General features: G+C 48.0%; 1 protein-coding gene and 1 non-coding gene across 45 annotated transcripts in view; one reads left to right on the top strand and one right to left on the bottom strand.

Annotated features, from left to right (window-relative positions):
• Positions 1-22,899, top strand: part of Tcf7l2 (transcription factor 7 like 2) — a 208,076-nt gene that overhangs the window by 4,489 nt on the left and 180,688 nt on the right. For 38 of the 44 annotated variants that reach the window (XM_050149365.1, XM_050149338.1, XM_050149349.1 and 35 more), the window contains exons 1-3: positions 5,349-15,871; positions 16,118-16,184; positions 16,417-16,541. In XM_050149365.1, the coding sequence (XP_050005322.1) occupies positions 15,683-15,871; positions 16,118-16,184; positions 16,417-16,541 (381 nt within the window). In that variant the 5' untranslated portion in view covers positions 5,349-15,682. Of the gene's footprint in view, positions 1-227; positions 723-5,348; positions 15,872-16,117; positions 16,185-16,416; positions 16,542-22,899 lie in introns of those variants that run through there. The other 6 variants (XM_050149174.1, XM_050149188.1, XM_050149200.1 and 3 more) reach the window with 5 other exon arrangements.
• Positions 11,156-11,227, bottom strand: Trnaa-agc (transfer RNA alanine (anticodon AGC)). Its single transcript has one exon. It is a non-coding gene; the product is annotated as a tRNA-Ala (tRNA).

The raw sequence follows: 22,899 nt of genomic DNA, 5'->3' as shown, positions 1-22,899 counted from the left end.
TGGCCGCGTGCCCTGGGCAGGACCTCTTCTGGTGCTGCTGGGTTTTGCAGCACGCTCTGGGTCAGCCCTGGCCCTCTCTCCTTCTTCAGCCACGGGGTCATCCTCCAAGTGTCTGTCATTTCCCACCGGCCTCCTTCATGTCGCATGGTGCAGTTATCTGCAGCCGCGGAGCAAATCCTGCCAACACTTAATGGCTTAATATGACGATGGCATTATTCTGTTTGCAGATCTGCAGCTTGGACCTGGCCCGTTCTCTTGGCATCTGCTGTAGTGGCAGAAAGGCTGGAACCACCCGAAGCAGCTCTCTTTGTCAGGGCTGCCGTTAGCTGGAGGATTTCCATGTGGCAGTGAGGCTGCTGCCCAGCATGGAGGCTGGACTGTAAGAAAACGAGATTGAGGGGACTCATGCTTAGCATGATGTCTGCTATGGTCACAGACCTGCTCACCTTGAAAGGAAGAAAGCGTGCCCCTTACCTTTCGATGGATGAGTAGAATGTTACTTCCGTAAGAAAAGCCATGGCTCACAGTGAGGCAGCCGTCTTTGGAAAATGCACTTTGCCCCACACAGCCGCTCTCTCAGGCCACAGGCCCTTTGCACATTCTGTGTCTGGTGCCTGGAACGGTCGGTCCTTCTTGTCTTCCTCTGACAGGAACTCATCCAGTTCCGCACCTCTCAACTGAGTCATTTCACCTGTGAAGCGTTCCCTCAACTCCATGATCAGGTCAGTGCCTCTCAGTGCTCAGAGGTAAGTTTTATGTATGTACATGTGCATATTGCATGTATATAAGTATATGCACATATGTCTGAATATACACGTGCACATTAATTATGTGTATATGTGTATATGTGTATGTTGTATGTATGCGTATAAGTATATGCACATATGTATGTGTGCATATGTGTATACCACATATGTATGTGCATATAGCATACATATGGTAAGTACTCTGGACCACTGAGCCATCTCTCCAGCTCCGGTTCTGTGCTATTTCATTCATATAAACACATACATCAGACCCAGATCCTCGTGAGTGAGCCAGCTCCTGCTCCCGCCCTTGTTCTCTTTCCTACGCAAAAGTACATGAGACCTACTGTATGTCCATCCATGAGGAGGGACCGAGGGGGGAGCTGGGCAGAACCAAACACGGTCCAGTATACTTAGGAGGCTTACAACCTAGGAGCTACAACTGTGTGTATGTGTGTGATTGTGTGTGTATATGTGTTTGTGTGTATAGTGTTTATGTATGTGTGTGTGATTGCGTGTGCATACAAAAGAGCACAGAACTAGGCTAGAAGAGAGTGCAGCAGCTGAGAGCACTTACTCTTGCATAGCACGTGAACTCCCTTTCTAGTATTACACAGCCACCAGTAACTCCGGCTTCAGGAGTTCCTCTTCCAGCCTCCTCGGGCTGTACTTATGTGCACACATCCACACGCGCACACACACATAAACACACTATGTAACTCCAGCTTCAGGAGTTCCTCTTCCGGCCTCCTCGGGCTGTACTCATATGCACACATCCACACGCGCACACACACATAAACACACTATGAAAAGTAAAATAAATCTTTTTTAAAAAGAGATAGGATGATTAATAGAGGAAGACACAGAGTGACTGGCCTCTGTGTGCACACTTACATGCATGTGTGTACATACATAAACAAGTGCACACATATACTGCACACAGGTGTACACACACGTATGTCTACCTCTCACACGCACACACACACGAACACAGGCCACTGAAATGCGTGGACAGCCATGTCTGCTTGTGGCACGGCTGCGTCAAACCCCGCAGAGACCCGGAGAAGGAAATTCTGAACTTTGGACCAGAGTGGCCATGGTGAGACTGTGGCCCAATGCCCGGCCTCAGACCACTTGCAAACGCTGGTGGTTTCCTCTCATTGGTCCCAGCCCAGCAGCCATAGGAGCTTGGGCGGACTTGGAGTGCTGGGAATGACTGGGCCAACACATAGCTTTCAGGCGGAGTCAGAGGCAGCCCCCTGTGGTGACGTCACACCAGGATTTGCCCACATACTCTGCTGGGGCCCCAAGGTCCTGCGTGGGCAGACGTTCCACTTCAGGAAGGGAGAGCTTTAATTATGGAGAGGGGAAAGGGCGGAGTCTAGCGGGGATGGGAAGTGTTTCCAGGAAGGACCCCGAGAAAGGAACAAAAGGTTAATAAGCAGGTCTGCTGTGAGATTAAAACCCCAGGCAGTTTGGGCAAAGCCGGCAGAGGATCTGCAGCCCTTCCCACCAGAAGCGGCTGAGGGCAGCCCAGAAGGGCGAGAAGGCTAGAGATGGGGTAACAACCGGCCAACCTGCCAGGGTTCCTCATCGGCCCAGACTCCAGAGCGAGGGGACACAAGGGCTTGCTCCTTCTGCCCCTGGGAATGCTGGGAGGCTCCAGAAGAGTGGGGTGCTGTGCAAGACTTCTAACCTTTGGTTTGTGTGTCATGGTCCACTCTGGCAACCTACTGAAGAGAATGGATACCCCATGGCCCTTATCTTGTTTCAAGGTCATTACATAAGACAGGCAGACTTTTACCACTGACAAACAAGGGCAAGCAAGGGATGACATATTAGACTTATTTTTCTGTCCCAACAACTGGATAACCAGAGGCTACAAAACATTGTCCTTCTCGGAGAGAGGAGGAACAAGCTCAGTCAGTACCATAACACCTGCCGCTACTGCCTGGAGGGGAGAAGGAAGGTGGTTGTCGGGCCCTGAGGTGAGGCCTAAAACTGGGCAGAAGGACAGGCCCAGGGGGGCTGGAATTTGTGAAACAGAATACCAAAGAGGAGAGGCTTGTCCCAGAGGGAACCCTAGGGGGCTACAGGGTTTCCTTTAACTGAGACCCAATCACTGTGTGAGTGTGCTTGTGTGTGACTATATGTGTTGTAAGTGTGTGTGTCCCCATGTGTGTGCACTTTGAAAAGTCAGAGAATCTACACCTTAAAGGGTGCCGGATTCCTGGAGCTCCCCTGCAGGCAGGGCAGAAATGGGGAGCTCCACTGCTGGGATCTGAGGGGTGTTCTGCACAAGGCTCTCCCCAACTCCTGGGAGTCAAAAGTTAGTGGAAGGCTAACGATTTATTCAAGGCTGGCCCTAAGGAGAGTAGAGCAGACTTCTCAAGTGTCCGTCTTTGAGGAGGAGCTCCGGAACGGCTTTAAGGACATCTGATGGAGGAGCAGGCAGGCTAAAGGAATCCCCATGCTGGGTGGGCTTTCTGTGTAGAGCAGACATCTCCTTTTCTTCTTTATCCAAACCATTCTAGAGGCAGGTGTGGTGGCACATGACTGTGATCCCAGCACTCAAGAAGCCCAGACAGTAAGATCCTGAGTTCAGGGCCAGCCTAGACTACATACAATACCCAAGTTAAAAAAAAAAAAAAAGAAAAAGAAAAGAAAAGAAAACTCTTATTCAATGCTTGTAGCAGCTTTGATAAAAATTGGGAAAACTTGAAAGCAATAGAACGCCCTTTAGAAGGCAAAGGGGTAAACAAACTATGGTGTCTTCCTCCACATTGTAGAATAGAAAAAGGAACATAAAAGATAGAATAGAAAGAAAAGAACAGAGTTGGGAAAAAGGCTCAGAAGTGAAGAGCACTCACTGGCTGCTCTTCCAGAGCACCTGTGTTTGATTCCCAGCACCCACATGGTAGCTCACAAACAAGTCCAGTCAAGGGATCGGACACCCTCTTCTGGCCTCTGCAGACACTGTTCACATGCAGTGCACAGATATACATGCAGTCAAAACACCCATGCACATAAAACAAGTAAAAATCTTAAATAGAGCTATGGGGCCATGAAAAGAGATGGAAGAAACCTAAGTGCATACTCCTAAGTGAAGGAAGCCAGCGGAGAAACGGTACACGTTATACAATTCCAGCTGTTTGATATGAAACCAGTGGGGAAGGGTACATGTTATACAATTCCAGCTGTTTGATAAGAAGCCAATGGGGAAAGGGTACATGCTATACAATTCCAGCTGTTTGACTTGATAAGAAGCCAGCAGATAAAGGGTACCTGTTATACAATTCCAGCTGTTTGTTAAGAAGCCCGTGGGGAAGGGTACACGTTATACAATCCCAGCTGTTTGATATCCAGGAAAAAGTGTGATAATGGACATAGTGAAAGAACCAATAGCTGCCAGGGCTTGGGAGAGAAGGAAGGAGAAGCAGAAGGAGCTCAGATTTTTACAGCGGTGAAGTTACTGATTTTGAAATTATAATGTTGGAGGCATGTCAATACCCATTTGTCCATAGCCATAGAATGAATCCCACCACTTGGGAAGCTGAGGCAGGAGGACCATGAAGTAGAAGGTAGCACGGGTTATACAGTAAGGCTGTAAGATGGTCCAGGGAGGACCTTGCTGTGAAGTTATAGAGAGTAAGCTTGGGTGGAAGCAGGCTGCCTGGACAGATGTCACAGGTGTAGTAAATATACCACTGTGGAAGAAGGTGTGTGTGTATAGGGTGAGGGAGGTATGGAAAAGGCTTGCATCTTCAGCTCCGTGCCCTCTGTTCTCCTTTACCAATGCTGGGGTCACAGGTGCTTCCATGCGGATGCTGGTGCTGTGATAACTGTACCAACTGAGCCCCTCCCTGCCCCCAAGGACTGTATGTGTGTGTTTGCATGTGCGTTTTTGTGCTTGAACACAACCTGGAATGCCATTGCTTGGGCATCATCCACCTTGTTTTCTGAGACAGGGTCTCTGCATGTCCTGGGGTTCACCAAGCAGGCTAGGTTAGCTGGCCACTGAGACACAGGCCTCTGCCTGCCTCCGATTCGCTTGCACTGGGATTATAAGAATGAATATACTATTATTTTTTGTTTGACCTGGGTTCTGGGGATCCAGCTTAGAGCCTCATGCTTATAAGTGAAGCAAAGACTTTCAAAAGCCAATGCTGCAAGAAATATGAAAACAGAAGAAAATTTTTATTAGTTTATATCAGTTGTAAATTCACAACTACCCAAAGAAGAAATATATCACCAGATTTTCCTTGGGTAAATATATTTCAGAGATACTTGACTATTTTATGTTAAACTACAAACAATGCATTGGGCTCATAAAATTGGTTCCATATCAAATTTAGAAATTACATAATAATGACAAAAGACTGAGTAAGAAGAAACAGAAATGCATCACTGTGAGGTTCTTATATGGATAGAAGGATGTGATTGTTCTATTTGATAATGATAAAGTTAACCATAAAACAATATCAAATGACACAAAAAGAATTATTAGCTAGCAAGCCAACAAAGGTAACAAAATAAAAACATAAAAATGCTCAAATAATTGAAAGGAAGAAGAAAATTAAGGAAAAAGGAACAAAGAAAACATAAAACAAATAAAACAAGCAAGATGAAAGACTTAAACCCAAACAGCTGATACTCACATTAAATAAAAGTGATCAAAACTCCAAGTTAAAAGGCAGAGACTATCAGACTGAATTTTTAAAAAGCCAATTTTGTCAATAAATGCCTTCAAAACATAAATACCTACAACAGTAAAGACATAAAGAGATTAAAATCAAAAGTATTAAAAATATATTGTCCATGTTGGGGTCTGAGGGATGAGGAAGGATTGGGATGCATGATGTGCTCTTCCTAAGAGTAGCAAAAAAAAAAAAAAAAAAACAATAAAATATTATGTTTAAAAAAAAGTATGCCAGGCAGTCGTACTAAAAAAATATAATAAGTGTAAGATAAACATTAACAAAAGCGATCATTTAGAAATAGTGAAAGGCTGAGGATTGGCGCAGTTGGTAGAGCGCTTACCTAGTGTTCCGGTTTTATCCCCAGCATCCCTTAAAACCAGGTGTGGACTAGCCCTGGGTAAGCAGAGGAAGGCGTATTAGAAGCTTAGTGTTATCCTTGCTGCCTACATAGTGAGTGTAGAGTCAGTTCAGTCTGTCTACATGAGACCCTGTCTCGTCCCAACTTGCCTTAAAGAATTGTAAGTCTTACATATGTTGAGTTTGCTTCTCGTTTCTGTTTTATTGTTTTAGAGACAGTTTCTTGTTATATCATCCAGGGCTTTGAACTTGCCATTCAGCCTGCTGAGTGCAGGTGCATGCTACCACACCCAACATAAAACAGATTTAAATAAAAATCTAGAGATTTGATATGGGTCGAATCTTGTTTCATATTTTTCCTTTTTTTTTTTTCTCTCTTCCTAAGAGTAGCAATATCACAAGAGCCAGGATCTGAAGACCTTGGGACCAGAGAAGCCAGGAGCCACCTGGACAGAGCACTTGGACTTGGGCTGGCTTCTTCTTTTTTGACCTAGACTTCCTCCTTTCTCACCCATGTGGCTGGAACCAGTGTTCCTTGGTGGCCTCCCTTTGAGAGCTGGGGCCGGATGGGAGTGTAGTGGCCTCCCTCCTTAGAGCTGGTAGTCTTTGCTGAAGGCTGAGCATTCTTCAATGGCTAGCCAATTGAGAGGGAGCCTTGGGGACTTTGGAAAGTTGCCCACTGCTCTAACTGGGTGGGGACTTAGCTGGAGACACCCTCTGAGGGGCTGCCCCCTTCCTGAAGTCCAGCCCTTCAAAGGGAGGCTATCAGGCTCCTGCAGCGAGGGCCTGTTGTCTTTGGAGGTCTACAGTTTAGCTCAGGGCGAGCTAGAGTTCTCTTGTTATCAAGTGGCTGCACCTGGACAAAGTTACCAGGAAGGGATGAGCAGGGATGAGAACGCAGGCCTCCCAGGTGCCAGGACTTGGGTAGTCCTGGCATTCCATGCCCTCTGGAGAGGCGAGGAAGGGAAAGGGAGACCGCCCTAGGAAACGCCACAGTCTACAGCAATCAAGGCTATTAATTTTACATGCTCATTCCCTGAGTCATGATAACCCTCCAACGCAGTTACTGCACCTTCGCTTTATAGGCAAGGGAGGAGTCGGGTGATTTATGGGCGGGCCCAAGGTCACAGGTTTCCAGTCCTGCTGGTGAGGCCCCTTCTGCTGAGTGTGGGTTCTCAGTATGAGTGATGGGGTCTTGTTGAAGGAAAAAAAAAAAAAAAAAAAAAAACCAACCCCAAACCCTCCCAGACAGACCATTCTGCTACTGCCCTCCACTCCCAACCAATGGGGAAGGAGGGCTGGAGAGCCCCTTCCAGATTTAGTAAGTTGAGTGTGGTGGTGTTGGGGGTGCCATACCAACAGCTGGGAGGCAGAGGGAAGGGGGATCAGGATTCAAGGCCAGCCTTTGCTACATAGCAGGTCTGAGGCAGCTAGGGCTTCCCCAGACCCTGACTGGAACTTGAACCATATACCAGGCTGTTGTCCACTAACTGCCTCGCCTGATACCAGAGGGCCCCCAAAAAGGTCTCAAAGGCAGGTGGCAATCTCTGCCAAGGCCCCCAGCCTGGAAGAACACTGGTAAAAAGGAAGGTGGGAGCATGACAGGGGGAGATGAGCTAACCAGAGGCCAAAGAGCTCACATTTCCCCAGAAACTTCTGGGCAGAGCAGCTGTTTCCCACAGAGGGGAAAGCCACCTCCAACCTCTGCAGGAGTTTTGTTTGTTTATTTATTGAGACAGGATCTCTCATAGCCCAGGCTGGCCCCAACCTTTCGCTGTAGCTGAGGTTGTCCTTGAACTCCTGATCCTCTGATTGTAAAATGTGTCACCATGGTCTGCTTGTGTGGGGCTGGAAATGCAACCCAGGGCCTCATGCATGTGGGCAAGCACTCCTCTCAGTGATTGACATCCCAAGCTCTGCATGTCTCCTGACCACCAAAGGGAGTTACTACTGACCACTGTGGTAGGGGTTTTAAATACCGGTCAGTCTCAGCAGGTGCAGAGAAGGACAGCCCACTTCCCCACCGACTCCGTCCATCCCTGAAGTTTCCAAGGCTGGCAAGGCAGAGAAACTTCAGTGTCTAGTACACAACGATATTATGGGGTGAAACAGGGATTTGCTGGGGAGAGAACTCTGGGCACCTCAGGAAAAAGGATAAAGGGAGGCGCAAATGCCTTTGAAAGAATAGATTTCTCTTTTTGTTGAGATCCTCTTTATTTATTTTTATTTTAAAAATGTGTTTGCTGTGTATGAGTGTTTTGGAAACATTTGTTTGTGTGCCATGCTTGTGCCCAGTGCCTGCAGAGGCCAGAAGAGGGCATCAGCTCTACCGAAACTGAAGTTACAGACAACTGAGAGCCATCACCTGGGTGCTGGACACTAATCCTGGGTCGTCAGCAAGAGCAGCCCATGCTCTTAATCATTGAGCCATCTCTCCAGTATCAGAAAAATCCTGAGGACGATTCTGTTGTTGACTTGACCGGGTTCCAGGAACAAAGCAGGGCTCGGCTCAGGGCCAGGAAACTGGAGTTCAACTCCTGGCCTGGCCACTCAGCGGCTGCACGACACCTGGGTCTCTTGGAACCTGTTTCCTTACTGGTAAAATGGAATGAGTGTGTTTGTTCTCTGCCTCTGTTGGCCTTGTGGGAGGACAAGCCCCTTCTAGGACAGCCCATTCTTGCCTTTGGGAAGCGTGGGTACAGTGGTACTGGGGAAATTCATCACATATTTGTTACTTTGTTTCTTTTGTTACATTGTGTTGAGCATCCTAGTAGGCTTTGCCCCGTGACTGACCCTATCATTTACTTTTAAATTAAAAGAGTAAATTGAGTATTTTGTCATGTATGTGCCATGTGTGTGTGTGTGTGTGTGTGTGTGTGTGTGTGCAATTAGAAACACTCAGTCTCTGGCTCTCTGGGAACCTTTAAGGAATAACGATTAATGCTTTCTCGCCTGCTCAGGGTATTTACAGTGTGCCCTCAGGCTATGAAGAAGCCGAGTTTGCTCAAGATGACAGCCAACTGCAAGCTCTGTCATTGCTGAATCCTGTGCTGCAGGCTGCTGTCTGTACTGAGATCCAAAGTCACTCCGGACCGGGAACTCATTTCACTCTCTCCTCTCCCCCAGCCAGAAGGATGTTTCATTAGGAAACATGATCCACCCCCCTCCCCAATGAACAGAGATAACCGAGATTTTACAGTAGAGAAAGGTGTTGATTTTGATCCACACTCCAGCGATTAAATCAACACGATTTTATCCTTCCTCTGAACACACGGGCTCGACGGTGCATGAATTCCTACGGGGCTCAAGCCCCGGACCTTCCCAGTCTGAGTCTAGGAGTCTCTTTTGATCCAGAACCTCTTCCATCCCATGATGCTCTTGGCCAAAGGCAGGTGTGTCAGCTCACACCTAGATAAATTACAAGGAAACAATAGCATTGTCTTCTGAAATTTCACCTGCTCTGTCCCTTGAACACGTGTAAACCACCTTATGAGATTGCTCAACGCTGCCTGACGGTGTGTCTGACTCAATTTAAAGTGCCCACATTTTTTTTTTTGTGGTAGTTGCTTTGGTTTGCAAGACACTTTTTAAAAAAAAAAATATTTATTTATTTATTTATTATGTATACAATATTCTGTCTGCGTGTATGTCTGCAGGCCCGAAGAGGGCACCAGATCTCATTACAGATGGTTGTGAGCCACCATGTGGTTGCTGGGACTTGAACTCAGGACCTTTGGAAGAGCAGGCAATGCTCTTAACCACTGAGCCATCTCTCCAGCCCTGCAAGACACTTTTAAACATGGCACTGGGTCAGAGCGGGCAAAGATGCTCAGTGATACGAGATGGGATCATTGAAGCATTCATTTACTTGTTTATTTAAAGAGGAAAGAAAGGAAAAGGAAACGCATGGGAGATGGGTATGATGGCTTCATCTGGAAAGCTTTGCCATCCGAACACGAGGACCTGAGTCTGGGTTCCCAGCACCTGCATAAACATTGGGGTATAGTGATGCATGCTGGTTATCCCAGTGCAGGGGAAGTAGAGGAACAGGAATCCCTAGAGTTTATTCAAAAGCCAGCCCAGCCTAGCCAGCAAGCTATACATCAATGAGAGACCCTGTCTCAAAAACAAACAAACAAACAAACAAACAAACAAAAAAAAACAAGGTGGATGGAGCCTGAGGAATGACCCTTAAGGTTGACCTTTGGCTCCCACATACACATCCCTGCACTGACACAAACACACACCCAACTCATACAAAGAAAATGGAAAGAAAACATTGGCATTTTCACATGTTAAAGACACAAGCGATTATTCATTCTGAAGCCATCCGCAAGATCAACTTACATGGAACTTTTTCACCTTTTCCCCATCTTTTTTTTTTTGCTGCTCAGAAACATTTAGACCTACCCTATGGCAATGACTGCAAGGAAGGCTCTGCCCTGTATACTAGGCAAGCACAAAAGCAGCCTGGCTCCTGTAGCCTGGCATTAGGGTAAGTATATCTTAAGGAAGCTCTTATGCAGACTTGGCTCCGGGCGATGAAACGTCACGGCCGTGTAACTGTAGCAAGTGAGATTTCTAGGGAGCAAATTAGTGAACAAACGTCTGCTAGCGATGGCAAGAAAGGAATCATACGCCACCCCAAAATAAAGCAAGTTGTGCAGTAAGTATTTCATTTATTGGCCTTCTTCTAATGCTATTAGGGTTAAAAGGCATCCTGTTGATAAAAGGGGTCTCTTTAGAGAGGACCGATGTCTTCTGGCAGCTGCTCTCGTCACAGATACCTATAGCAGGCATGATCAGTTTACAAGTGTGGGGGACACAGTATTTAACAAGTGTATATATACACTTCCCACTGGTCTCTGGGACATGGGGCACCATTGTCCCTTTATTACCTGGATGGACATCAATTGCTCTGGAAGTTGGTAGAACTCAGGGGAGAGCATGGGCAACTCACAGGAGTTGGTTTTCTCAATTTACCATGTAGGCTCTGGAATCTGAACTTGGGTTGTCAGGCTTGGCTAATCTAGTCTATCATCTATGTCTGTCTGTCTGTATGCATGTATGTATGTAGCTGTCTATCTATCTAATCTTAGGTAAGGTTTCCTGTATCTCTCACACTGATTTAAACTCTGGAATCTGAACTCAGGTTGTCAGGCTTGGCTAATCTAGTCTATCATCTATGTCTGCCTGTATGCACGTATGCATGTATGTATGTATCTGTCTATCTAATCGTAGGTAAGGCCACTGATTTAAACTCACTATTTAGCAGAAGATGACCTTGAACTTCTGACCTGCCTTCTCCTTCCTGATGTTAGGGTTACAGGCAGGTGTCACCACTCCTCGCTGATGCAGCGCTGGGAGTTGAACCCAGGTCTCTTGCACGCTAGGCAAGCACTCTACCAACTGAGCTACACCCCAGCCCAGATGTCTGCTCCTATGTTGGCTAAGGGAGGAGCCTTCCTTTCCTGAACTTCCAGATGAATGCTCATCACCCACATGGGACAAAAGCAAACAAAAAGATCTCTCAGTGGAATCAGGACTTTGGCTTCTAAACAACCCCTCCCCCGCTCACCTTTATAGCTTCCTTGTACTTCTAAATGCTTTTTTTTTTCTTCCCTCAGTCAGCACACTCCCTGCCAAGATAAGCCCAACACAGTGGGTGACAGATCACCCATCTTACAGCTAGATCTGCAAGGGGAAATCGAACAAGAACAGAAACACACACATATATATGCGCGCACAAACACACACACAAATACACATGCATTCACACACATGCGGTCTCATGCATGCATAGGCTGATGTCAAAGGTCCTTGAATAGAGTCTTGTCTAGTGATTGGAGGAGCTGAGGGTTGCCTTCATCTTGAAACCCCTGCTTCTAGATGATACAAGCCAACCACCCTGGTAACCCCAGTATCACAAAGCCAGCATCTTACTATGGCTTCTCTTTGCTGGGGTGCTGAGAAAATTTTGGTAATGGCTGTAGTCTGGGAGAAAATGATAGACTCATGGGCTCTTTTGAACATAAAAAATGTAACAGAAAATATCTATACCTCATCCCCAAGGTGATGCAGGACAAAGAGGCCACAGGTGACATGGCTTGGCTTAAGGTCAATCTATTATTCCAGTGCTCACTCCCTTCCTCCCCCCAGTGCCCAGAGGATGACTGGTGTAAACAACAGCCACCATCTCACTCCCATGGTTAGAAATCACACCCTACTCTCCTTGGCAACCTGGTCTTTTAAGGCGTATTTATTTATGTAACACACTTCATAAGTGAGGCTCTTCATACACAAACCTAGCTCTTATGTCACTGTAGACCAGGCTTCTGCCTCCTGAGCGCTAGGTTTGCAGACTTGAGTCTCGTAGGGCTAGTTCAGTACTCAGGTTTTAAGGCAATATACAGATTAAAAATTTTAAAACCACAAAGAGAGAGCCAATGAAAGGAAGGCCTAGGCAAGACCAAGAAGATAGACATGGAGTAAAGAGGACAAAGGGTGGATGTGGGACAGCCTGGCACTTGGGGACCTGGGCTGGCCCAGGAAGAGGCACCAAATGCTAAGAACATCTTCATCCATTCTGCCTACTCCCACATGCAAGGACCAGGATGTCCAAACGCCATGCAAGGCTCAAGCGACCATTAGAACCAGTTTGATGTCCCTCTTGCATTTTTGTTATCTTTGCCATTTGGTCAGAATTCGGTCATTTAAGCCAAGAATCATCAGGGCTTAGAGAGATGGTGCTTCAGTGCTTGGACATGAACTAGCTGGAGTCTAAAGAGTCCTTGTCAAATCTATAAACTACAGGTCCACGTGATGGGCCAACCTGGCTTTTCCTTTTTGAGTATTGTTTTACCTTGCTGCCGGCCAGTGCCAAGCCTTGCCCTGATCCCCCCCCCCCACTGCCACCTTTCTGTGAACCACTATAAGCAGCCACAGGGACTGGAGGTCAATCAAGACCTTGAGGCTTTCTCTCCCCCAAGTCTTTTTATAGCACCATGCAATGAGATTAAATGTGGCACAAGACTTGTTATGGAATAACTTTTAATTGCTTAATTAAGTTGGAGATTGAAGGGACGATTCAAAGGTTTCCTATGATTGAGAAAAATAAGGCTGTGCCAAACTAGATGATGGTATTGGTCACTGGAGAAAGTCCTTAGTGTTGACGCATGACAAAAATGCAGTATGTTAAAAACAATGACACTTTAACAACTTCAAGTATATTCATAAGCTTTTATTGTACAATCAACCCCCTAAGGAACACAGAAGACCTCCTGAATCAACCTGATTCAGACCAGGGTTAGATTAAAATCCAAAAAGAACCCATCCTACAGGACAGACTTGTTCATTAAACGCAGACTCACTGTAGAAGTGTCCCATTTATGTCAACAAGCTCCAAATAGACTTGGCATAGTCTATACGGTTCACGTTGTATACAGTTAGCAAGTGGGGAAAGCTGCAGCTGTATTGGCTGGATGTGGACTCTAAAGGTATCCAGAGGAAAGACCCAGAAAGGGCATCAGCCATCTGTACATGGACTCAAGACAGGGCTGCGCTTCATGCTTAGCGTCTGTACTTGGTGTCTTGAAATATTCCCCTTTCTGTCTCCACTCTCCTGTTAGACTGCGCCCGCGTCTGTCTTATTTAGTTAGAAGTCTGAAGGTTAGTCCTACCTGCTGAGACTAATTAGCCTCCACTCTTCGTCCCACGCAATCCGCCCAATGAAACGTACACATTTGTCTTGTTTTATTATTTTTTTTCCGGGTTCTTTCTCCCTCCACTTCTGGTTTTGTGATGAATATGGAGGTTGGGAGCTGGTGGGATAGTGATCTCACTGTCTGCCTCCCCCATCCCATCCTTATTTTGCCTGCATCTTCCGCTTTAGTGTGCTAATGTGCCTGGGATTTTTTTTCTTTTCGGTGCAGGGGAATTCGCCGGCCTTGTCAATCTCAGTATCATTATTTTCAGGTGTCTTCTTTCTGAGGCCTGAGCCTGTAGAACAGTTTTGTTGAAACCCCAAACTCTCTAAATATTACACGGCAAATTGGTTACTTTTGGAAATCTACAACATATGCGCTTTTTAAAGGGGGGGGAGGGTGGGCTAATTTAATGCTTTGTGGACCCCGGAGTAACATCACACCTAATAGTAAATTGACAATTCCTATTCTTTCTTTCTTTGGGGGTGGGTTGGATGGGGGCGTCTCTTTCACCTTGGAATTCCCAGTTCTCTTCTCACTGTATACTTACAAGGAAAAGGACCTTCTCACTCTACCATCCAGGAACACTGTTTGGGAATCCGCCTTTCTCCTTTAACATCACTTTCTTCCCCATTTCATAGCAAATCAGTTTGCCCTCCCCAAGCCTAATAAAAAACAGATACCTGTCTCAGAATTCTGACCCCCCCCCCCCAAGGGCTTCTAGGCCAGCTCTGGTGACTGTCTCAGCTCCTGGGCATTTCCTCTCGGACCCCCTTGGAGAAAAACTGCAGTCCCACTCATCCCAGGGCTTGGTGAACTTTCACTTTTATTTTCCCTGGCGCTGTTAACGCCCAAACTTTTCACCTCCAAAGTCAGAACGGACTTTGGATCCTACATCACTTCCTACTTCCAACGTCAGTTTAAAAAAAAAAAAAAAGAAGAAAACCCAAAACCAACAACTTTACATTTCCCTTAAGGATATTTTTAGTACCCCAGACAAACTTTAAGTATTTGTTTTTTTGGATAAAACGCCTTCTTGGCATATTTAGCCGAATGGGTCTTTACATTTAATGACGTGACTCACTGTCATTAAAGAAAAAGGGAGGGGAGCCCTTGTGGGTTAGCCTCCTTGAATGTTCGTGGCCCAGCCCCTCAGCGTCCCCAGGTTTTCTCAGAGCAGAGGGGTGAGCTTTTTGGACCAGTTGTGTCTTATCCCGCCCCAGGGCGTCCGACTTCTCTGCGGGATTAACCATTGAGCACCCTGTCCCCACGTCCTACAGTCCTCCCCTATTGGTCCCCATCCTCGAGACTTCTGGCTAATACTTTTTCTGGGCCTCTCCCCATCCCCGCCCCCCAAGTGGGCTTTCCTTCCGCCTTCCCCGGCTCAGATTCCGGACTCGGTTGCCACCCCCTTCCCCTCCTCTCCCGGTCCGCATTGTCTTTCGGAACCCGCCCCCTCCAGGAGCGGGGCCCGCACCGTCTGGGCGCCCAGCTCGCGCAGGGCGCACAGGCCGCACCCCGCTCGCCTCCCGCGGCCCGGCCCGCCCCTCTCGCTCTCCCGGCGCCCAAAGGATCATTGTTGGCCGCCCCCGCCCCGCCCACCCCGGCTGTTTATTTATGCACACGTCACCGGGCTCGCCCCGCCCCCTGGCATCTCATTAAGGCGAGTGTGTTCCTCTCGCCCTGTCAATAATCTCCGCTCCCAGACTACTCCGTTCCTCCGGATTTCGATCCCCCTTTTTCTATCTGTCAATCAGCGCCGCCTTTGAACTGAAAAGCTCAGTCTAACTTCAACTCACTCAAATCCGAGCGGCACGAGCTCCTTCGGTGTCTTCGGCTTCCCCCCCCTTTGCTCTTATATCTGACTTGTTGTTGTTGTTTTTTTTTTAACCCCCGTTTTTTATTTATTATTTTTTTGCACATTGATCGGATCCTTGGGAACGAGAGAAAAAAGAAATCCAAACTCACGCGTGCAGAAGATCTCCCCCTTCCCCTCCCCTCCTCCCTCTTTTCCCCTCCCCAGGAGAGAAAGACCCCAAAGAAGGAAAAAAAAGTTAACCTTGGACTCGTCTTTTTCTTGCAATATTTTTTGGGGGGCTCGCAAAACTTTTTTTTTTTTTTGCTTTTCTTCCTCCTTCATTTTTCTTCCAAAATTGCTGCTGGTGGGTGAAAAAAAATGCCGCAGCTGAACGGCGGTGGAGGAGATGACCTAGGCGCTAACGACGAACTGATCTCCTTCAAAGACGAGGGCGAGCAGGAGGAGAAGAACTCGGAAAACTCCTCGGCGGAGAGGGATTTAGCCGATGTCAAGTCGTCGCTGGTCAATGAATCAGAGACGAATCAAAACAGCTCCTCCGATTCCGAGGTAGGAAGAGCCCCTCGGGCTGGCGAGGTTGTTCCTGCCGGTTCCCGGGCTCGGAGACTGGGGCTGGAAGGCGAGGCGGGCCGGGGTTGCGGGCGGCGGGCGGCACGGACGGTTGCCGGGGCTGCTGACTGCAAAAACTTGTAACCGTGTTTTTTCTGCACCCCTTTCCCCGCCGACCCTCCCTCCTCCGCACCCCCTCGGCGCGGCGATTGCCCCTCGCCCTCCCCACTTCGCCCCTCCGGGAAGGCGGAAAGACGGCCTCCGCCTCGCTCCGAAAGTTTCCGAGATAAATCCCGGGAAAGTTTGGAAGAAGGTGAGTGTGCCCCGCGCGCCCCCAAACCGCGCGATCGCGTTGCCCCCCTCCCCGGGGTCGGCCTGGTGGGTACCCTCGCCCCACTCCCTACCCACCCTACCCGAGTTCCCGCGCCGGCTGGGCCCCGGGGACGCGCGCGGGCCCTCCGCGGGGACACTTGCTAAAAAGTTTCTCCCGCTCTCTCCCGCGCCGCGCGGCCGCCGCCGTCCCCTCCGCCGCCCCGCCATGTTAGCGGCCAAGAGGCAAGATGGAGGGCTCTTTAAGGGGCCACCGTATCCCGGCTACCCCTTCATCATGATCCCCGACCTGACGAGCCCCTACCTCCCCAACGGATCGCTCTCGCCCACCGCCCGAACCGTAAGTGCCACCGCGCTCCCCGCCCTGCCCGCCCTGCTCGCCCGCCCGCCTGCCGGCCCCGCATGCCCTGCCCCTCCCCCGCCCCGCCCCTCCCCCCTCCCCTCCCCCCCCTCGCGGCCCGAACTCTCCAAACTTTTTCTCTGCCTTTTGTGGACTGGGTTTGTTTGCGCTTCGCCATGTTCTGGCTTTCCTTGTGCTTGTCTCGCGATTCGGGGAGCCTTTTCTTTCCCAGGCAGGGCTCTGTTGGGGTGGTGGGATGCCAATCTAAACTTTTAGTTTTTCTTTCTCCTTTTTCCCTTTTGTTTTTCTTTTTCCTACTCCTTTCTTTTCTCTCTTTATTTTAAGCTCTGATTCCCCCTCCCCCTCCCCTTGCTTAGTGGTGTTTGTTTCTTGTCCCTGGGAAGAGGACTGTGTGGCTCTTTCTTCTCCCTCTCTTCCTTCCCTCTTCTGTGCGTCTTAGGCTTTCCCCAGGTTAACCCCTTGGTTGCTGGCTGGGAGGCCGGTCCCGGGCCGCGCTGCGCGGATTCCCGGTGCCTTTGGCTCCAGGCGCTGCTATGCTGTGCGCGCAGCCTTGACCCTGCGGAAGCGCCCGGCGCTGTCCCCAGCCGGTCGTTTTTGTAGCTTTCTAGTGGTGATTGCAGGCTCGCGGGCCTCCTGGCCCCTTCTTCCACGGGAAGGTCACACTTGCCAGGCTTGGTCCCCTTGCAGGCCCGGGGTTCCTGGGCGTGCTTTTCTCTGCAGACCCGGCAGGGCTTGGCTGCCCCACGCTACCTAGCTGCGAGCTGTGCGTGTTGGGAAGGCCGATTTGAAGGGCTTCTGGGTTTGTGTGTAGTCAGAATGGCCTGTTTTGAGTGGACTTTTGTGCCAAGGGAAACTCGGTATCTTCGGATGGGGTGTAGAGGCCTTCTTTTCCCTGACCAGCTAGCTCACCGTGGGCCCCTGGGAAGGGGGCAGAGGACAGGGTGAGCGCTTTCAAGGAGGTGTATGAGACTTGGGGATGCCTTCCTGTCTGGGGAATCGGCTTCCCAACTTTGAGGGGCCGAGGGCAGCGCGGGGTGCCATGCTCCTCGGGAGCTCTCGGCGGCGTACCTCCGGCACCCACCGTAGACATTTGTTCCTGTTCTCCCGGGGCCTCTGCCCCCTGCCCTCACACTGTCCTCTGCTCCCCCACCCCCGAAAAAAAAAAAAAAGAGAAAGAAAAGAAAAAAGAAAAACCTGGATTGCGGAGCTCTAGACACATTAGCCCGGTTTGTGCCTGTCTTCCCGGGGTTGTCACTTTGCACCTCTGGCCGTGGTCCCTACCTCGTGTTTACACACACTACTTTTGTTTTTCCTCTTTCGCTCATTCAAGGTGGCAGTCTGGAATAATGTGCTCACTATTGAGCAGAGCTGGGATTGGAGTCAGCCAATCTACAAGTGTTTTTAAGCATTAAAATATTAACTATCAAGTTTAACTTGTTTTTTTTTTTTCTGCTTTTTTTTTTTTTTCTTTTCCCTTTGGCTCTGGCAGAATAGCAAGAGCACGCTAGACCGGTAATTTTTTTTAGTGCCCAGGAAAGAGAAACAATCACCGCCCCCAGCCCCCCCCCCCAGCGCCCGTGCCTTCCTTGGAAGCCGGGACAGAGGTACAGCTTGACCTCGCCCAGCAGGGCCCGCGCTTTCCGGAGGCTGCTCGGGCGGCCTCGGAAGCAGCGCCTGGTATTTTTCTTGGTAGCTGACGGGATCTTAAAGAATCAGAGTGTTAGCAAACGAGACCCACAACATTCCAAAGTAATCCTGGGAATTTTCTCCTCCCCCTCCTCCTCTTCTCCTTAGGACGCAGACCTCCTTGGTTTTATTTTAAAATCCACTTAGCCACCCGAAAGGCCATCAGAATATTGAGCTTTGATGGCAGACTTGTTGGCTTTCTTGACCCTTTTCAAACTGCACGTCCGTGACCGCTGGCGATCTGGCCACACCATCGCTTCAAACCCACACAGTTGTGTTGTGCTGTAATTAGGAAACAGGGAAATTGTTAAAGGCAAATAAATGATTTCCCGGGGAGACAAGGAAGGCTCCCAACCCACGGCCCCCTTTGTGGGCTTTGTAGGAATAGACAGCATCTAGTTATTTTAATTGTGGACATAGCGGGTGGCCCTGTGCTGTGACATCAGATTGACTCTGAGAAGGCATTTCTGAACCCAGTAGGCTGTTAGTATTTGCGTGTCAGACATCAGACATCTTTGTGCACACTGCCTCTGCTTCTTTGCTTTCCCTTACGTGGATGCTACAAAATTGAAGTTATTTATTTAGGCTGCTGAGCAGAGCGTTGGCAAGGAGCTGCAAGGCGGTTGTATGTCCCTCTAGTGCCTTTGAATGCTTGGGCCAGCTTGCAATTCCAGATTCGATACAGCCCCGGGTGTAACACACAGGCCAGCCAGTGGTCCCGGGTCTGAAATTCTCAGGGTTTCCTAGGGTCTGGTTTTGTGTACGAGTTGTAAGCACCAATTCAGGATAAGCTCATTCATTCTCCTTCCTCCTGGCCAGGGCTCTATTTGGTACATTTTCTGTAACTTGTGAGCAAGTACCGGCCAAAGGGCCGAATCCTTTAAAAAACAGATTCTCTGGAACCCCGGTTTCTGCTTTTCTGTTTAAGAATGTGAAGAATTAAGGAGTATCATTAGATTGGCTTTTGATGAATAATAGATCATCTCTAGAACAATCTTTTAATTACCAAAGAAGCTGTAAAGCCTGGTAGTAATGATTTTACTTTAAAACGACAAAGATTTCCTCAGAACGTTAATTTAATCTTTGATACAGCAGTAGAAATGGCTTATGAAGAGGATACATTCAGACAGAAACATACATTAAGGAGAACTCTATTTAAGTACAAGGGAAGGGCTGGAAGTGCCAATATTCTAATTCGGGTACCATTGTGTTCTGGAGAATACTGTTACAGGATTGAGGTCCATTGGTAGGGGAAGTTTAACTTTTCTGTTTTTCCGCCTGGCTTGCAAGAAATGGTCCTGCAGTGCTGGGGACTGCGACAGGCGTGAGGTGGCATTTTCAGGGTATTCTCACAGCGCTTCATCTACCCAAAGCATTGGCTTTTCAGCACAACTGTTTGCTACTAGGTTGAGCAGATAAGTAACAGCATCTTGAATTCATTTTGGAGCATTTCAAGGAAATCGGGAGGGAGCCTGTTCATTGAGGAGGTTTTATTTAGCCCGGCAATTTTTTTCCCCCGGCTTGCCGAAAAATGGATGTTTTCGACTTTCTCAAACAACATAATCCTTCCTGACACAAAAGATTGAGACCCTGGAGTGTGAGGGGTTAATGTTGGACCTTCCCTGTTGTCTTCCCACCCCCCACCTTCACCCCTGATTGTTTTGACAACACTTTTCAAAGTGTGACATTCCAAGCCCCTCCATAACAATGTAATATTACTGTGATTACACAGGTCATTACATTTTAAATAGAGAACAATAAAATGCTTATCGCCTTGAAAAAGAACAGGTGCTCTCAGCCTCCTTTCGTATTTATGCTAATTGTTTTCATCTCCTTCAGAAATATTTATGGCAGACATGTTTAGATTTTAATCTCAACGCAGCAAGTCTTCTATGCTAATCTTGTAAGTTAGGGTTTAACGTCTGGGCTCAGCGTTCACTCAGTAAGCATATGATTATAAATCTAGTATGTTAATGCTTTGCAGTTTGGCTTCCTGAAACCCCAGAAACAAATGTGGGGTTTGGGAGTCTGAAAGGCTTCTCCAGGAAAACCATTTTGGGGAGATCTTTGCTACCATTTAGGGGGCGCCAGCATTGACTGCTGTCCTTTATCTTAGATGTTGAAAAGATCTGGAGACTAACCATGCTGTTTCTTGCTTGGAGTTCTCCGCCTGAATTTTCTGTTTCCTGAGAGAGATTGCCTTTGGAGTTGCTGCTGGCTGTTGGCTAGCTTTCTGTTCCGTAGCCAGCTATGAAAAAGTTACAGGCAGGTTTCCCAGAGTGACATCTAGAACGCTGCTGCCTTCTCTGTTAGTGGCACGGGGTGGCTGCAATTCTGCATGCCATTTAAAGGGGGGGCATTTAATGATTATACCAGAGGCTATGCTTTTCCAGATTAGGGTAGAAGTCTTTTCAAGATCTGAGCACCTTCTCCCGTCTCACAAGGTGCCCAGGTGCATAGGGAAAGTGTCTTCAGAGACCATCCATCCAAGAAGTCCTGGCCTGCTCTCTCCCGTGCACAGAGGGGAGAGGAGAGGAAGGATTTTGCGTTTTTTTTTTCGGATGTCACACAACGGGGGGCTCCCGAATCACGTTAACAATGCACTGTAGAGAAAGGACAGCTGCAAATTTTTTGTGTGGACTCGTGTTTAGGACCATGACTAAAAACTCCCGAGGACCTTTCCCCCAGCTGTCTGGAAGTTATGTGGAAGTTGGTTTATTGGCAGTTAAGTATGGGACAACCTGGGTTTAGCAGATGCTTTCTCCTGCACAGGAAGTAGATGACATTGGACTGGGGGCAGGGAGGAGACTAGGCAGGGAATGATTTACTCCCTTAAAAAAAAAAAATCTCGGCGTTGCCAAATAAATAAGCTTCCAAGGAAGTAGGTGCTAGCTAGATTTTTAGTCTTGGTGGGAGTGGAATTTGATGATATCTTTGGCTACTTTTATAGCTTTGCCGACTCATTTCAACGTTTTGAAAAGGAGAGCTGACCAAGATTTTCTACGGTTTTGGTGTGTGTGTGTGTGTGTGTGTGTGTGTGTGTGTGTGTGTGTGTGTGGTGGGTATCTGAGTTTCTTTAGGGAGTAGAAATTGGCAACCTTGTAAGTAAATCTTCAGCTTGGATTTATAATTTATAATTGAGCACATTTGTGAAGGAAATGGTTAATTTTACAACCAAAGGCGTGCTTGCGCCCCGACAGGGCCCTGCTGAAAGACATGTGCCCCAGTCCTTTGCTGGCAAGCTCCTCAAGTCATAAATCCACGGGCTTTATTTGCAGCCCATAACACTTATGAATGTTGAGATATTTGACGCCACGTTGCCCTTATGATATTCAAGGTCCGCAGACATTGGCAGTGGCTCAGATTTCTCTCACTAATTATAAGCAATGAGATGGGGGGGGGTGCATCGCAAAGCTGTTCTCCCCTCTCCTCCACCCACCCCACACCTCTTCAGCCCCCGTTGACTTAGACAGGCATCCCCTTCTTTTGGCAGCAGACCTGTTCTTTGCTCTAAGCTATTGTTATATAGGTTTATAAAGAGCACTCTGAGGGCTGGGAATTCAGGGGACTCCACTCTAATGCTCTTTTCAAAAGCAAAGTTGCTTGGGGTGTTTGCTTCTTTTTCCTTTTCTTCTGCATTCCCCCTCTTTACTCTCTTAATCCCTCACTTTTCCTGGAGACCACTTTGACTCTCCTGTGCGTATTTCCCACAATACTTAAAGAAACCTGATATGGGAGAATGTACTTTCATTTAAAAGATGTTCCACTAGGCTAGAAGGGGGAATACACATTGTATAGTGTTCTGGTTGATACGAAGGCTTAGGAAGAAGTGAGGTACAGTGAGAAAAGCCTGTGAGAAGAATTTAATAGACAAGCCAGCAAAACAAAACAGAAACAGTTTAAGGTGGGATTGCGGGGAGGGGGGGGAGCACGCTGCTCTGTGGAAACTGTATCCAGCCAGAGGTGCAGAGTAAATGATTGAGAAGTATTGAAGAGCAGGGGTGGACAGAATGGGCCTTGTGTGGGACAGGAGGACAGTGGGTGGAACCCTGCAGAGCTATGTGGCTTTTGCTCTGGAGTGAGAGACCGGCTGCAATCCTGTCTTTACCCATGCTGCTCTATCTGGCAACCAATATGTTTCCTATCAGTTACCCCTAAACATCTGGAGGTGGAGAGTCTGGCTGGGGAATTATCTGAGGTCCAGATCCAGCTGTGAGAGAAGGTTTAACTAAGTTTTAAAGAGTCGATTGTTTTGGCGAACATTGGGCGAAGTGGGCCACATAGTGTTGTTGTTGCTGCTGCCGCCGCTGCCGCCGCTGGTGTGTGTGTGTGTGTGTGTGTGTGTGTGTGTGTGTAAGCAAGTGTGGGGACCGCTGAATGGTACAACCATTTCTAGGCAAATACTTTCCCTCCAATCCAACTCAAGTTTAAAGACCCAGGCTGAAAGGTTTTATTTTCTAATCAATGGAATGCAGAAACTTACTAGCCCTTAGGGATCTGTGAATCCCTTAACAGCTCATTACAAGGACTGGGCTGTGGGATCTTTGAAGGGTTATCAGGCACGGTGTTTTTCCGCTTTTCCCAGGGTAGGTTTTTCTTCCTTAGGCACATCTGATTTTGTGTGGGTAATTCAGTTTGTGATATATATATA

The sequence above is a fragment of the Alexandromys fortis genome, unplaced genomic scaffold, assembly GCF_014885135.2.
Source record: "Alexandromys fortis isolate MF-2015 unplaced genomic scaffold, M_Fortis_MF-2015_v1.1 scaffold_16, whole genome shotgun sequence".
NCBI lineage: Eukaryota > Metazoa > Chordata > Mammalia > Rodentia > Cricetidae > Alexandromys > Alexandromys fortis.
The sequence above is the reverse complement of the archived record's forward strand: the minus strand, read 5'-3'. Positions and strand labels throughout refer to the sequence as shown.